The 15,424-nt window shown below is 42.9% G+C and overlaps 2 protein-coding genes across 5 annotated transcripts in view; both read right to left on the reverse strand.

Annotated features, from left to right (window-relative positions):
• LOC133246454 (solute carrier family 23 member 1-like) overlaps nucleotides 1–15,424 on the reverse strand; it is a 170,504-nt gene that overhangs the window by 41,006 nt on the left and 114,074 nt on the right. The window lies entirely within an intron of this gene.
• LOC133246457 (solute carrier family 23 member 2-like) overlaps nucleotides 1–15,424 on the reverse strand; it is a 46,202-nt gene that overhangs the window by 1,722 nt on the left and 29,056 nt on the right. The window contains exons 3-4 of one of the 2 annotated variants that reach the window (XM_061414805.1): nucleotides 13,312–13,469; nucleotides 3,791–3,950 (exon numbers count right to left, since the gene is read on the reverse strand). In XM_061414805.1, the coding sequence (XP_061270789.1) occupies nucleotides 3,791–3,950; nucleotides 13,312–13,469 (318 nt within the window). Of the gene's footprint in view, nucleotides 1–3,790; nucleotides 3,951–4,738; nucleotides 4,881–13,311; nucleotides 13,470–15,424 lie in introns of those variants that run through there. The other variant, XM_061414806.1, reaches the window with a different exon arrangement.

Consider the following 15,424-nt stretch of genomic DNA (forward strand, 5'->3'; position numbering starts at 1 on the left):
AGTCCCAGGGAGAAAATCCCCACACGAGGAATGAACACTGTGAAAGTAGCCAGTACCTACAGTGATGCTGGCATATTTAGGACATGGTCTGTGTAAACTTTGAGATTAAAAGGTCATAGACAGGTCATAGACTAACTATGAGCTCACAGGTGATTTACATGATACTTGATGAAATGAAAGTCCCAGAAATAATGATAAATAACAAAATCTACATTGAGGATTGAACTCTAGTCACTGGTTAAAGGGCTTCCCAGGTGGTGCAGTAGTAAAGAATCTGCCTGCCAGTGAATGAGATGCAAGAGACTTGGGTTTGATCTCTAGGTCGGGAAGATCTGCTGGTTTAGGAAATGGCAACATACTCCAGTATTCTTGCCTGGAACATTTCATGCACAGAGGAGCCTGGCAGGCTACAGTCCATGGGGTCACAAAGAATCATACACGACTGAGCATATACACACATACACATACACATACACACACACAAACACACCTGTTAATGTGGCAAGCATAGGAGCAAAAATGAGTCCAGGTGTTCAAATAGACCTATAAGATGAGGACAATTACAGTTAATTCTATATCATTCAATAGCATCATAAAAGAATGATACAAGTTTACCATAATGCACTCAGTAGAGTGGCTAACAAGAAAATGTTGGTGAGATTGTGGAGTAACTGGGACTCACGTATGATGCTGGCAGGAGGGTAAACTGGAACATCCATTTCAGAAATGTATTTGCTAGTCTTTACTAAAGTGGAACATATACACAATGTGATGGTGAACTTTATATGTCAACTGGACTGAAGGATGCCCAGACAGCTGATAAAATGTCATTTCTGCGGTGTTTCCAGAAGAGATTAGTGTTTGAATTGGTGAACTGAATGAAGCAGATAGCCCTACCCAAAATGAGCATCTCTCTCTGCTAAATCACTTCAGTCATGTCAGACTTTTAGTGACTCAATGGACAGCAGTCCGCCAGGCTCCTCTGTCCACAGGATTCTCCAGGCAAGAATATTGGAGCTGGTTTGTACTGGGTATATTCCAGGCAAGAATACTGGCATGCTCTTCTCCAGGGGATCTTCTTGACCCAGGGACTGGACCCATGTCTCTTACGTCTCCTGCACTGGCAGTCGGGTTCTTTACCATTAGTGGCACCAGGGAAGCCCACCCAATGTGAATGAGTGCCATCCAATCCTTTGAGGGACTCAGCAGAGCCAAAAGGCAGAGGAAGAACATTTTCGCTTCCTGCTTGAGCTTGGACATCTGTCTTCTGCTGCCCCCAGATATCAACACTCCTGGTTTTCAGGCCTTTGGAGTCAGATCAGGACTTACATCATTGTCCCTCCGCCCCACCCCCCATTGGAGTGTTTTGTCAATTCTATTCCCTCTCATCAGTCACACTTGGGTAAGAATAGGAATCTTGTTAGGAATGTGTCTCCTCTGTATTCCCTCTTCCTTCATCTGTCACGTTCTGAGGATGTGACCCTTACTGCAGCCATGAGGGTGCTGAACTTGGACTGGGTGGGATGCTGGATGGACCCTAGCTTCACTAAGGTTTGTCAGCTAGACTCCCAGGGATATCTACTAACAGACTCTGCTCTAGGTCCATAGCCCTGAGTTTTGGAATGCCTTTGGTCCAGTCCTAGTGAGCTTGGGGGAGGCACACTAAGACAGTAAATGAGGTCTAGAGTAATGCCTGAGCAAATTACCTTGTACAGTTTTCATTTCAATCCCAAAGAAGGGCAATGCCAAAGAATGTTCAAACCACCCCACAATTGCACTCATTTTACATTCTAGCAAGGTAATGCTCAAAATCCTTCAAGTCAGGCTTCAACAGTGCGTGAACCATGAACTTCCAGATGTTCAAGCTGGATTTAGAAAAGGCATAGGAACCAGAGATCATATTGCCAATATTAGATGGATCATAGAGAAAGCAAGGGAATTCCAGAAAAACATCTACTTCTGCTTCATTGACTACACTAGAATCTTTGACCGTGTGGATCACAACAAACTGTGGAAAATTCTTCAAGGGATGGGAATACCAGACCACCTTACATGCCTCCTGAGAAACCTGCATGCAAGTCAAGAAGCAACAGTTAGAACCGGACACGTAACAATGGACTGGTTCCAAATTGGGAAAGGACTACATCAAGGCTGTATACTGTCACCCTGCTTATTTAACTTACATGCAGAGCACATGTTGTGAAAAGCCAGGTTGGATGAAGCACAAATGGAATCAAGAGTGCCAGGAGAAATATTAATAACCTCAGATATGCAGATGATACCACACCTATGATGGAAAGCGAAGGGAAACTAAAGAGCCCTTTGATGAAAGTGAAAGAGGAGAGTGAAAAAGCTGGCTTAAAACTCAACATTCAGAAAACTAAGATCATGGCATCTGGTCCTATCACTTCATGGGAAACAGATGGGGAGATGATGGAAACAGTGACAGACTTTATTTTCTTGGGCTCCCAAATCACTGCAGATGGTGACTGCAGCCATGAAATTAAAAGTCACTTGCTCCTTGGAAGAAAAGCTATGACCACCCTAGACAGCATATTAAAAAGCACAGACATGACTTTGCCAACAAAGGTCCATCTAGTCAAAGCTATGGTTTTTCCAGTAGTCATATATGAATGTAAGAGTTGGACCATAACGAAGGCTGAGAGTTGACGAACTAATGTCTTCGAACTGTGGTGTTGGAGAAGACTCTTTAGAGTCCCTTGGACTGCAAGAAGATCCAACCAGTCCATCCTAAAGGAAATCAACCCTGAATATTCTTTGGAAGGACTGATGCTGAAGCTGAAACTCCAATACTATGGCCACCTGATGCGAAGTGCTGACTGATTTGAAAAGACCCTGATGTTGGGAAAGATTGAAGGCGGAAAGAGAAGGGGATGACAGAGGATGAGATGGTTGGATGGCATCACTGACTCAATGGACATGAGTTTGAGTCAACTCTGGGAGTTGGTGATGGATGGGGAGGCCTGGCGTGCTGCAGTCCATGGGGGTAACAAAGTGTCAGTCATGACGGTGCGACTGAACAACAAGAAGAACCCCACACCATATAGTGTTTGTGTAACTCTGCCCCTGCTCCAGAGGAGGGGCGCCTTTGAGCCGCTCCAGGCTTACATATTTAAGGTCAAGCTGGGAGGGAGATGATTGGACTTCCTAGAAATCTCAGGCGACCTTCCCTCTCATATATTATTCCACCCATGAGCCATGCTTGACACCTCACCTCCGAAGCCAGGTGAGGATGTTAAAGTCTGGAAGCTATGAGGCCTACTGTCCCTGAGGGTGTGGCTGGGCTTTCTGCTGACAATCCTGGTGCTGGCTTCTTAATCTATCATTTAGATAAGCCAACCTGGAGCACTGGCTTCCTGGTGACTCAGAATGTAAAGAATTTGCCTGCAGTGCAGGAGATCAGGATTCCATTCCTAGGTTGGGAAGATTCCCTGGAGGAAGGCATGGCTACCCACTCCAGGATTCTTGCCTGGGGAATTCCATGGAAAGAGGAGCCTGGTGGGCTACAGTCCAGGGGGGTTGCAACGAATCAGACACGACTGAGCGACTAACACTCACTCAGCTCAACTTATCCTGGAGCATGACCAAACTTTAAAGTCTGCTTCAAGGCCACCAGTTTCTTTCCCTGAATGACACAACTGAATTAAACAAGGACCACGTGTCTTAAAGTTTGGAGTCTTGCCTAGCAGTGAGCTGAGAAAATGAGTCAACTCCAAAGCCCCTTTTGAGGACCACCCCATTCCTCACACCACACCCCTCAACCCAATACCTCTCGGATCCTCTTCTGCCATTCCTCAGTGAATTCAGGTGAGCTGGTGTTCACCTGGCTGGCATTGAGTGTCCATTCGGGGCACTTCCAGGTGGGAAGAGACAGCATGGCCAGGGAGGGTCCCAAGAAAGCAAAGGTCCCTCCCTGGAGAATGGGCAGCCTGGAGGAGGGGAAAGGAGACAGTTACCCATTAGCCCCTTTAACACTGGCCTGTCACTGGCCCCAGCAGAAGCCATTTCATCCCAAGTCCTCCCTTGGTTTCAGGGCAACATATGAGTCCTGCAGTTCTCAGTTATAGGGAACTCCTGCTGCTGCTGCTGCTGCTGCTGCTAAGTCACTTCAGTCGTGTCTGACTCTATGCGACCCCATAGATGGCAGCCCACCAGGCTCCCCTGTCCCTGGGATTCTCCAGGCAAGAACACTGGAGTGGGTTGCCATTTCCTTCTCCAATGCATGAAAGTGAAAAGTGAAAGTGAAATCACTCAGTCGTGTCTGACTCTTTGTGACCCCATGGACTGCAGCCTACCAGGCTCCTCTGTCCATGGGATTTTCCAGGCAAGCGTACTGGAGTGGCGTGCCATTGCCTTCTCCGAGGGAACTCTTATCAATCTCCAAGTCAGATCCATGAACTTTGCCAAACTTTGGACAGGTAGGAGAGGTGGGGAGGATAAGATCAGCAGACCTAATCCCAGTCCTGGAGATGCGAGCCCAGGAGCAGAGAGTCACATACTGGGAAATGATCTGGGGCAGCACAGAGCTCAGGGAGCACGTTTGGTGGGTGCCACTGTCTTCCTCAGTCCCACAGAAACTTCCCCAGACCCCAGGATCAAAACACAGTGCACACACATCAAGTTCCCCCACTGACAAGAGATGCACAGCCTAGAATCTGGGTGGCTAGATTCCTTTGTGCCTTCAAAAATGAAAGGCGATTCCAGACCTCTACCTCCAGATTCCTTTCTATCACATGGACTGAACATGCTTGAGGTCCATTATCAGGGCGTGTCCCCCACACAAGCCTTCCTTCTTCCTGGTCAGCGTCTCACTCTGGCCTCTGTGAGAACTTCCAGCAGTGTCCATCTGACTTGTCTCCCTTCAAGGTGAACATAGCCTGATAAGTCAACCTCCAATAATCCTGTCTTACTAGAAGGTCAGAAGCTGTTAAGGCTGACCTAGTCTCCTCACCTGCATATTATAATAGAACTGGTGCGGAGGGAGAATGGAACAGGATCTTAGCCTCTTGCTTGCATTTGTCATATATACCTTACCCAGTTTAGATACTTGTTCTTAACAATACTAAAAGAGTACTTTTGAAATCAGGATTCCACGAAGATAGCTTAAAGAGTCTCCTTGAGAACGAACCCATTTTATTTAATGAAAATATAAAGTATACAAAAGAGTTTTACTGCCTAACTGGATTTTGTCCTGGCTTAACATAGGAACTAGCAAGGGCTGAGCATCAGCCTCAGATGAGTTCACGGGTGCACCCAGGCATGGAGAGAGCTTAGACCTCCAGGTGATTCTAACATCAGCCAGGGTTGAGAACAACTGATCTAGATTCATAAATCTAGACCCATCAGGCTCCAAAAGAGATTGGAATATATGGCACAGACAGGGCAGGAAACATGGGTGATGGAATGGGTATGTATGAACGATTTTTTAGTTAAAAAATTATGGTGGGGAGAGATAAATTAGGAATTTGGGATTAACGTGTATACACTGTTATATATATAATAGGTAAACAACAAGGACCCTCTGTATAGCACAGGGAACTATAATCTATTTTATAATAATCTATAATGAAAGAGAATCTATATATAATATACATTTATATATATAAATGTTATACATATATATATACGTATAACTGAATCAATTTGCTATATACTTGAAACTAACACAATGTTGTAAATTAACTATACTTCAATTAAAAATTCATAGAAATTATGAAGCTCAGTATCTTGACAGAGAAGGGAAACACACTATATCATTGCAAAATCCCTTTCGAGCTTTTAAAATGAACTTAGACACCTTTGCATATCATAGGTACAGACAGTATGTAATCCAAGATTTGTGTTTCAGTTTTTTGCTGTAATTCCATATGCACATTTCATTCATTCAACAAATATTTACTGAGGACTTGCTCTGTGGGAGGCACTGGTTGTCAAGTATTGGAAATACCACAGTGAGTGAGACAAAACTCCCACTTATATTCTAGTTACATATTTCCTGTTTAGCCCTTGTACTAACAAACTAGTCATTTACAGTAACTTACTCTCAGGGATTCTTTAAACAGTTTACAGTTATACTTATAAACAATCCATCATTGCTATACCACCATGGCCTCAGCCATTTCAGTATTACTGGGTTCCTTGAGGGCAGAGAAGTCTAGTTTTCTTTTCTATCCCTCCAGCACCAAGGTTAGTATTATAAAATCTATCAATATTGGGGTTTCTCATTTCATTCTTTTAGTTTAATAGGCATATAATGAAATCCTGACAAAAGTGAATTTGCATTTCATTAAGTCACAAAAGATGTGATTTTTATGTCTGTTTTTCCTTGTCTATAAACTATTTTACTCATTACATAGAAATTAGACACTGCCAAAATATATTTAAAACAGTTTTACTGATGGTGAGATTTGTTTTCACTTAAAAAATATTTTCTGTTATTATATCCCTAACTTAGAACTTATTTAAGGGATATTTCAAAATTTTCAAGTAGTTCAGCATTTTTCTAACTCTGTTCATGTTATTTTTTTTCAAGATTATTACATGTAGTTGGGATAATGTACTAACATGATAGATGCACTTTTTACCTTTTTTTTTTTTTTTGGCTACACCTCTCAGCTTGAAGAATCTTAGTTCACCCACCAAGGGAACTTGCATCAAAAGTACTGAATCCTAACCACTGAACAACCAGGGAATTCCCTCTACCTTTTTGAAACTACTAAATACATTTTATGTTCAAGAGCAAGATGAATTGTTTCCATTAATTTACTAGAGTTTATTCCTATGTCCTAAAAAAAGTCTCCTGATGAAAGTGAAAGAGGAGAGTGAAAAAGTTGGCTTAAAGCTCAACATTCAGAAAACTAAGATCATGGCATCTGGTCCCATCACTTCATGGGAAATAGATGGGGAAACAGTGGAAATAGTGTCAGACTTTATTTTGGGGGGCTCCAAAATCACTGCAGATGGTGATTGCAGCCATGAAATTAAAAGACGCTTACTCCTTGGAAGGAAAGTTATGACCAACCTAGACAGCATATTGAAAAGCAGAGACATTACTTTGCCAACTAAGGTGCGTCTAGTCAAGGCTATGGTTTTTCCAGTGGTCATGTATGGATGTGAGAGTTGGACTGTGAAGAAAGCTGAGCACTGAAGAATTAATGCTTTTGAACTGTGGTGTTGCAGAAGACTCTTGAGAGTCCCTTGGACTGCAAGGAGATCCAACCAGTCCATTCTGAAGGAGATCAGCCTTGGGATTTCTTTGGAAGGAATGATGCTAAAGCTGAAACTCCAGTACTTTGGCCACCTCATGTGAAGAATTGACTGATTGGAAAAGACTCTGATGCTGGGAGGGATTGGGGGCAGGAGGAGAAGGGGACGACAGAGGATGAGATGGCTGGATGGCATCACTGACTTGATGGACGTGAGTCTGAGTGAACTCTGGGAGTTGGTGATGGACAGGGAGGCCTGGCGTGCTGCAATTCATGGGGTCACAAAGAGTCGGACACGACTGAGCAACTGAACTGAACTGAACTGATTCCTATGTCCTACAGTTAGATTCACACAACATATCCATAAATTCTTCCTTCCCTCTCCTATACTCAGATCCTCCAATCCGATTTTCCATCCATTCCTGTCCCCCTCCCCACCTTGTTTTATGAGCATTACCACCTTGCTCATAACTTCTTATTGATACTCTTTTGACAGAGATCTATGTATATTTCTTGCATTTCTACTATGCAAGAAAAATTACATTTTTCTTTTATGCACTTTCTTGGTACATGTTTAAGATATATGCATTCAGTATCACTACAAGGCTTTCATTGTTCTATACACATTTTACCTTTTATGGTGACTTTTATGTGTATCTCAGAGCTGCTTTTAATTTCACAATTAATTTCATCTTATTTTAAAATTTTTACCTTAAATATGATTCACTATTATTATATGTATGCCTTCTAATTCTTTTGTGAACCACAGATTGTTGATTTTTAAAATTCAACACTTTAGAAATAGAAGGGCCATTTGAAGCATATCCAACCTGGCCTTATCATTTTATAGATAATGGATCTGGAGCCCAAGGTCATAGAGTTAACCAGGATGTCTTGGGTTTTTTCACCATGGCGATATAACACCAGTTAAGAGCATGGTATAGACCAAAGGCAAGTTTGAATACGACTTTGTCTTATCAGCTGTGTGACCAAGGCATGTTGCCCAACTTCTGCAAGCCTCAGTGTCCTCTTTGACAAAATATAGTAGTAATGTCCCAAGGAGTAACTGTGAAGATAAAATATATGTAAGTGATTAGCATGATGCCTGGGGAAGAGCTCAATGAATAGAATAATTTTCATTATTATTCCCTCTGAAATGTGTGGTTACTTCTGGAAAGGGTCATTCGGTCAGTTCAGTCACTCAATCATGTCAACTCTTTGTGACCCTATGGACTGCAGCACATCAGGCTTCCCTGTCCATCACCAACTCCTGGACCTTGCTCAAACTCATGTCCACTGAGTCAGTGATGCCATCCAACCATCTCATCCTCTGTCGTCCCCTTCTCCTACCCTCAATCTTTCCCAGCGTCAGGGTCTTTTCTAATGAGTCGGCTCTTTGGATCAGGTGCCCAAAGTATTAGAGCTTCATCTCAAGCATCAGTCCTTCCAAAGAATAATCAGCGTTGATTTCCTTTAGGATGGACTGGTTTGACCTCCTTGCAGTCCAAGGGACTCTCAAGAGTCTTCTCCAACACCACAGTTCAAAGGCATTAGTTCTTCAACACTCAGCCTTCTTTATGGTCCAACTCTCACATCCATACATGACTACTGGAAAAACCATAGCTTTACTATATGGAACTTTGTCAGCAAAGTCATGTCTCTGCTTTTTAATATGCTATCTAGGTTGGTCATAACTTTTCTTCCAAGTAGCAAGCATCTTTTAATTTCATGGCTGCAAGTCACCATCTGCAGAAAATAAAGTCTGCCACTGTTCCCACTGTTTTCCCATCTATTTGCCAGGAAGTGATGGAACCAGATGACATGATCTTAGTTTTTTGAATGTTGAGCTTTAAGCCAACTTTTTCACTCTCCTCTTTCACTTTCATCAAGAGGCTCTTTAGTTCCTCTTCACTTTCTGCATTAAGGGTGGTGTCATCTGCATATCTGAGGTTATTGATATTTCTCCTGGCAGTCTTGATTCCTGCTTGTGCTTCATCCAACCTGGCATTTCACAACATGTACTTTGCATGCAAGTTAAATAAGCAGGGTGATAGTATACAGCCTTTGGGTATTCTTTTCCCAATTTAGAACCAGTCCATTGCTCCATATCCTTTTCTAACTGTTACTTCTTGACCTGCATACATGTTTCTCAGGAGGCAGGTAAGGTGGTCTGTTCTTCCCATCTCTTGAAGAGTTTTCCACAGTTTGTTGTGATCCACACAGTCAAAGGCTTTAGTGTAGTCAATGAAGCAGAAGCCGATGTTTATTTGGAATTCTCTTGCTTTCTCTACAATCCATCTAATATTGGCAATATGATCTCTGGTTCCTCTGCCTTTTCTAAATCCAGTTTGAACATCTGAAATTTCACGGTTCACCTACTGTTGAAGCCTGGTTTCAGTCAGCTCAGTTGGTAAAGAATCCATCTGCAATGCAGGAGACCCTGGTTTGATTCCTGAGTCAGGAAGATCTGCTGGAGAAGGGATAGACTACCTACTCCAATATTCTTGGGCTTTCCTTGTGGCTCAGCTGGTAAAAATCTGCCTGCAATGTGGGAGACCTGGGTCTGATCCATAGGTTGAGAAGATCCCCTGGAGAAGGGAACGTCTACCCACTCCAGTATTGCGGCCTGGAGAAACTATGGGATCACAAAGAGTCGGACACGACTGACTGACTGAACTGAACTGGACTGAAAGATTCAAAGGATGTGGGGCTCATGAAACATGCCCTGATGTTAAAGTTAACCATTAAAACTTTTCTAAGAAAAAGTTTTAAATGGCTCTTATTTCTGCCAGTTATAAAGCAACACGTGGACTCTGAAGAAAAATTAATGGTAAATAAAAATACAAAGCATAAATCACCATAATTCCACAACCCAGAAATAATTATTAACATTTCATTCTAACCATTTTTTTTAACCCTTGAGTAGATAAACTTTATCAGCACATGTACAATATTGGTACATACCTTTCATATATAATGTGTATCACCCAGAAATAACCTTTAACATTTCTTTGATTCCTTTTGCCATCTTTAACTAGATAAATGATTATCAGTATACATAAGATGTATTTCTCTCATGGGCTTCCCTGGTGGCTTAGCAGTACAGAATCTGCCTGCAATGCAGAAGACCCAGTTTTGATTCCGGGGTTTGGAAAATCTCCTGGAGAAGGGCATGGCCACCTACTCAAGTATTCTTGCCTGGAGAATCCCATGGACAGAGGAGCCTAGTAGGCTACAGTCCATAAGGTCACAATGGGACATGACTAAAGCGACTTAGCAAGCACGCACAGACTTCCAGTGGCACATCTGGTGGCTTGTGCGATTGTCATGGAGGCAAGGGCAAGGTGGCTGCAGACCTCTGGCGATGGGCATGGACTTTCTGCAGAACCTAGCAACAGATACAGAGCTCGGGCAGATCAGGGCCCAGCTGCAGACAAGTCCATGGAAGAAAAGGACCCAGGCTGATTTGGGCAAGACTACATAGAAGCCAGGTCTGAATGTTCTTTGGGCAGAAATACTGGCTCCACACTTGAGACATTCCCAGGAAAATAAAAGGGAGATATATCACTTGGAACCACTCCAGAAAAAGAAAATCCCAGGTAAAAATGAATCATTCTAGAAATGGAATTATTCCAGAAATGGAATTAAGACCCAGAATTACACAGTCAATATTTCGTTTTCTTTAGTGATTGCATTTAAACTTAATGCTTTCTTTTGAAATGAATGGTTACATAAATTCAGAACTGAGCACCTCAGTGGGAAGGCCCTTGGGGGATACACCCAAGACCCCTAAAGACACACCAGGGAGGCAGCCATCCCTCTGCCAAGGGTTGTAGCTGCCTGCCCCACAATGGGCACTGCACTCTTCAGCTCTTATCAGGGAAGCTGTTTTTTTGCCTCTTATCATTTCCTTTGACTATTTAACGTGGTTTTAATCATTAACATATTCTGAAATCTTATTGCAGTATCAGCATTTGTGTTTGCAGTCTAAAAAGCACATCATTAAATACTGTTTATCCGATAATCTGCAATCAATCAAGTCTACTAGACCTTTGATTCACAGGCTATCAGCTAGTTTTATAATTTCTAATGTCTCTAATGAGCCACTGTACTTGTTAGTCTCTAAACAGGAAGCCTATTTCAGGGAAATAATCTCAGGTGTATTCCTGTCCCCACCTTAGTCTAAGACATTAGCATGGCTTTCTTTCTTAATTTTATTTCCCTGTTTCTCTGCATGTTTAATTAGGCTGCAGATTCTTTTAACTCTATCTTCTGATTTTGTTTTGTCTCTCACAGGGTTTACCAGAAGCTGAGGCCCACAAGCACCCTCAGTGTTGAGATTCCAGTTGGAACATAGTACTGCATCATCTTCTCTGTCAACAACACAGGTGTCCACATATTAGAGATGGAAGGACTTATCGATATGACACACTTCAACTCCCTCATTTTACAGACGAGAACACTGGGTTTTAGAGAGGGTGAATGGCTTGTGCAGCTTCCCACAGCACAGAAGCCAGAACTAGAATTCAGGCCCTCAGCTTCCAAGATCAACATTTTTCCATTTTTATAGTGAACACCATCTCAATTTAAGGCAAGGAGCTTCCCCACCTAGAAGAGCCTTGTGTATGTAAGTCTCCATGGGGCGGCTCAGGGGTGGGGCCTCCTGGGTGTCCAGGCAGGTGGCTGCAAGGCCTCTCTACTGCAGCACCTGTCACTCCAGGGACTGATCCTGGAAAGGTAGGAGGGGTCCTGGATATCAGGGACTTGAGAAACAGACCAGACCAAACCTTAAACCTCTCTCAGTGCTTGGTGGGGGATTGGGGAAAATCTTGGCCTCAAAGATGATTACAGAAGAAGGAAGAGAGAGAAGGGAAATAATTTGACAAAGATGTAGGCTCTAAACCCCTCTCCTCAACAAAAAATGGGAGGCATTAAGCACTGGCATATCTCCTGTAAATGACTTGCAAAAGCAGCACTTTGGAAAGAGCCTTTGATTTGATTTAGGCAAGAAGACTAGGTTAGGAAGGAATATTCTCTAGATACTCTCTGCTGCTGCTGCTGCTGCTAAGTTACTTCAGTCGTGTCCGACTCTGTGTGACCCCATAGATGGTAGCTCACCAGGCTTCCCCGTCCCTGGGATTCTCCAGGCAAGAACACTGGAGTGGGTTGCCATTTCCTTCTCCAACGCATGAAAGGGAAAAGTGAAAGTGAAGTCGCTCAGTCGTGTCCGACTCTTCTCGACCCCATGGACTGCAGCCTTCCAGGCTCCTCTGTCCATGGGATTTTCCAGGCAAGAGTACTGGAGTGGGGTGCCATTGCCTTCTCTGCTATATACTCTCTACAGGCAGCCTATCTTGGAAATAATTAGCCACTTTGTAACAGCCTTCACTTGTAGTTTGATTCAGATAATTGATAAAGGATAAAAGTTCTCATCAGAAAGAATTTTTTTTTCTGTTTCTTTAATTTTATATTTATGTGAGATGATGGATGTTCATTAAATCTACTGTGCTAATCATTTCTTGATGTATGTAAGTCAATTCATTATGCTGTACACTTACACAATGTTGTCTGTCAATCACATGTCAATGAAACTGGAAGGAAAAAAAGAATAAATAGAAATTTTTCCTCTCAAGTCATTTTCTCATAAGACAGGTTGGGCAGAAGCACATCATAGGGAAAGTTTTCCATTTTCCTCTGCATCTCCAAAACTGGGCACAGACTTGGCACAGATTAGGTCACAAGCGGACTTACAGTGAAGATTTCCTCACTTGCACTGCTCCTTCTGAAGTCCAGGGAGGAGTCCCCACAGTGTGTTCAGTAGCACAAGCCTTGTAGAATTTGCAAAGGTAAAAGGTTTCAAGCATGGCCATCTGTAGCTATTTGTATTACTTTAACGAAGAACTCTGGCTAATGTAGATAGTAAATGTTGGTGCTGGGACTTGAACTTATGTGCTTACTTCTGATCCTGTGCTCCCCCTATCATGTCACACCAGCTTTCTAACTCATCTCAGGCTACAAGCCAAGCAAACCTTATTGCCACCCTGGGAGATAAAAGTCAGAATCCATGGAGAGGAGTTTTACCTACCTGATTCCTAAAAGTACTTGCAGGAGAGTGCAGATGCCAGAGACGAAGAAAGTGGTGCTGATGAGGTAGCTCTGGGTCAGGGGATCATGCTGCAAACACAGGTCCTTAGCCAAGATGAGCGGCACTGCCACAAGCCCCCCTAAGGCCGTGAGGAAGTGCTGTAGGCAGAGCAGAGAGAGGACACAAACTTAGAGATGCTGTGGCTGCCTACTCCACCTAATCCTATTCCTTCTACTGGAGGCTCAACCTTTGGTCTCGGAGGAGATCCAGGCAAGTGGCAGAAACTAGGAAGGCCTGGCAGCAAGTAGCAGGGACACAACCAGAAGGTCTGGGGTTCAAAGGCAGGACCCCAGGGCTGAGAACTTTTGTTTTAGGTAAGAAACCAAGGTAGGGACGCAGTGTGGGAGGATATAACAGGAGCCAAGGAGGTGGCCTTAAGAAGAGGAAAAGACAAGAGGCTCATTATTAAAATAAGGCACAAGGTGAGGGCAAGACCATTGACCAGGCCTGAGCACATTCTTCAAGACTGCTGCTGCTGCTGCTGCTGCTAAGACGCTTCAGTCGTGTCCGACTCTGTGCGACCCCATAGTTGGCAGCCCACAAGGCTCCCCCGTCCCTGGGATTCTCCAGGCAAGAACACTGGAGTGGGTTGCCATTTCCTTCTCCAATGCATGAAAGTGAAAAGTGAAAGGGAAGTCTCTCAGTCGTGTCCGACTCTTAGCGACCCCACGGACGGCAGCCCACCAGGCTCCTCCATCCATGGGATTTTCCAGGCAAGAGTACTGGAGTGGGGTGCCATTGCCTTCTCCACTTCAAGACTAATTATATATTAGGTCAGAAAACAGCATCAGCACATTTAAGAAGACTGAAATCAAAGCAACAATCTTTTCTGTCGGCAATGGTCTGAAACTGGAAATCAACAAGAGGAAGGAAACTGGACACAAGCTGGTGGAAATTAAGAAACACACTCCTGAACAACCAATGGGTCAAAGAAGAAATCAAAAGGGAAATAAAAAGTAACTTAAGACAAATGAAAATGGAAATACAACATACCGAAACTAGTGGGATGCAGCAAAAGGAGTTCTAAGAGGACAGTTTATAACAATCTATGCCTGCATTAAGAAAGAAAAAAGGTCTTAAATAAACAATTTTATTTCTCAAAGAACTGGAAAAGGAAGAACAAACTGAGTCTCAAGTTAGAAGAGAGGGAAAAAATACAGATCAGAACAGGAATAAATGAAATGAAAAACAATAGGAAAAAATCAACAAAATGAGAGCTTTTTAAAGGTAAACAAACCCTTAGCTAAACTCAGAAAAAAGGAGAGAGGACTCAAATAAAATGAGACATGATACGATAGAAATGCAAAGTACCATAAAACAGTAGTACCATTACACACCAAGAAATTGGATAACATAGAAGAAATGGATAGATTACTAGAAAGACACAATTTACCAAGACTGAATCATGAAGAAATAGAAAATATGAACAGACCAATGACTAGTGAGGAGACTAAAACCATAATCAAAATTTCCCAACAAAGAAAAGCCCAAGACCAGATGATTTCACTGGCAAATTCTATCAAATATCTAAAGAAGAATTAACACCAAGCCTTCCCAAACTCCTCCAAAAATTGAAGAGGAGGGACCACTCCCAAACTCATTTTACAATCCAGCATAACCCTGATGGGGTTGTGGCTCAGACGGTAAGGAATCTGCCCGCAATGCAGGAGACCCAGGTTTGATCCTTGGGTTGGGAGGATCCCCTGGAGAAGGAAATGGCAAGCGGCTCCAGTATTCTTGCCTGGAAAATCCCATGGACAGAGGAGCCTAGCAGGTTACAGTCCATGGGGTCGCAAGGAGTCGGACACAACTGAGCGACTTTCACATAACCCTGATACCACAGCAAGATAAAGACCCTACGAGGAAAGAAAATTACAGGCCAATATCCCTCATGGATATAGATGTAAAACTGCTCAATGAAATCCTAGCAAACAGCATTCTACAGTACATTAAAAGGTCCATATGCCATGATTAAGTAGGATTTTTGTCCCTGGAATGTTAAATATATACAAATCAGTAAATATGATACACCATATTAATAACATGAAAAATA

The sequence above is a fragment of the Bos javanicus genome, chromosome 4 (assembly GCF_032452875.1).
Source record: "Bos javanicus breed banteng chromosome 4, ARS-OSU_banteng_1.0, whole genome shotgun sequence".
NCBI classification, from domain to species: Eukaryota; Metazoa; Chordata; class Mammalia; order Artiodactyla; family Bovidae; genus Bos; species Bos javanicus.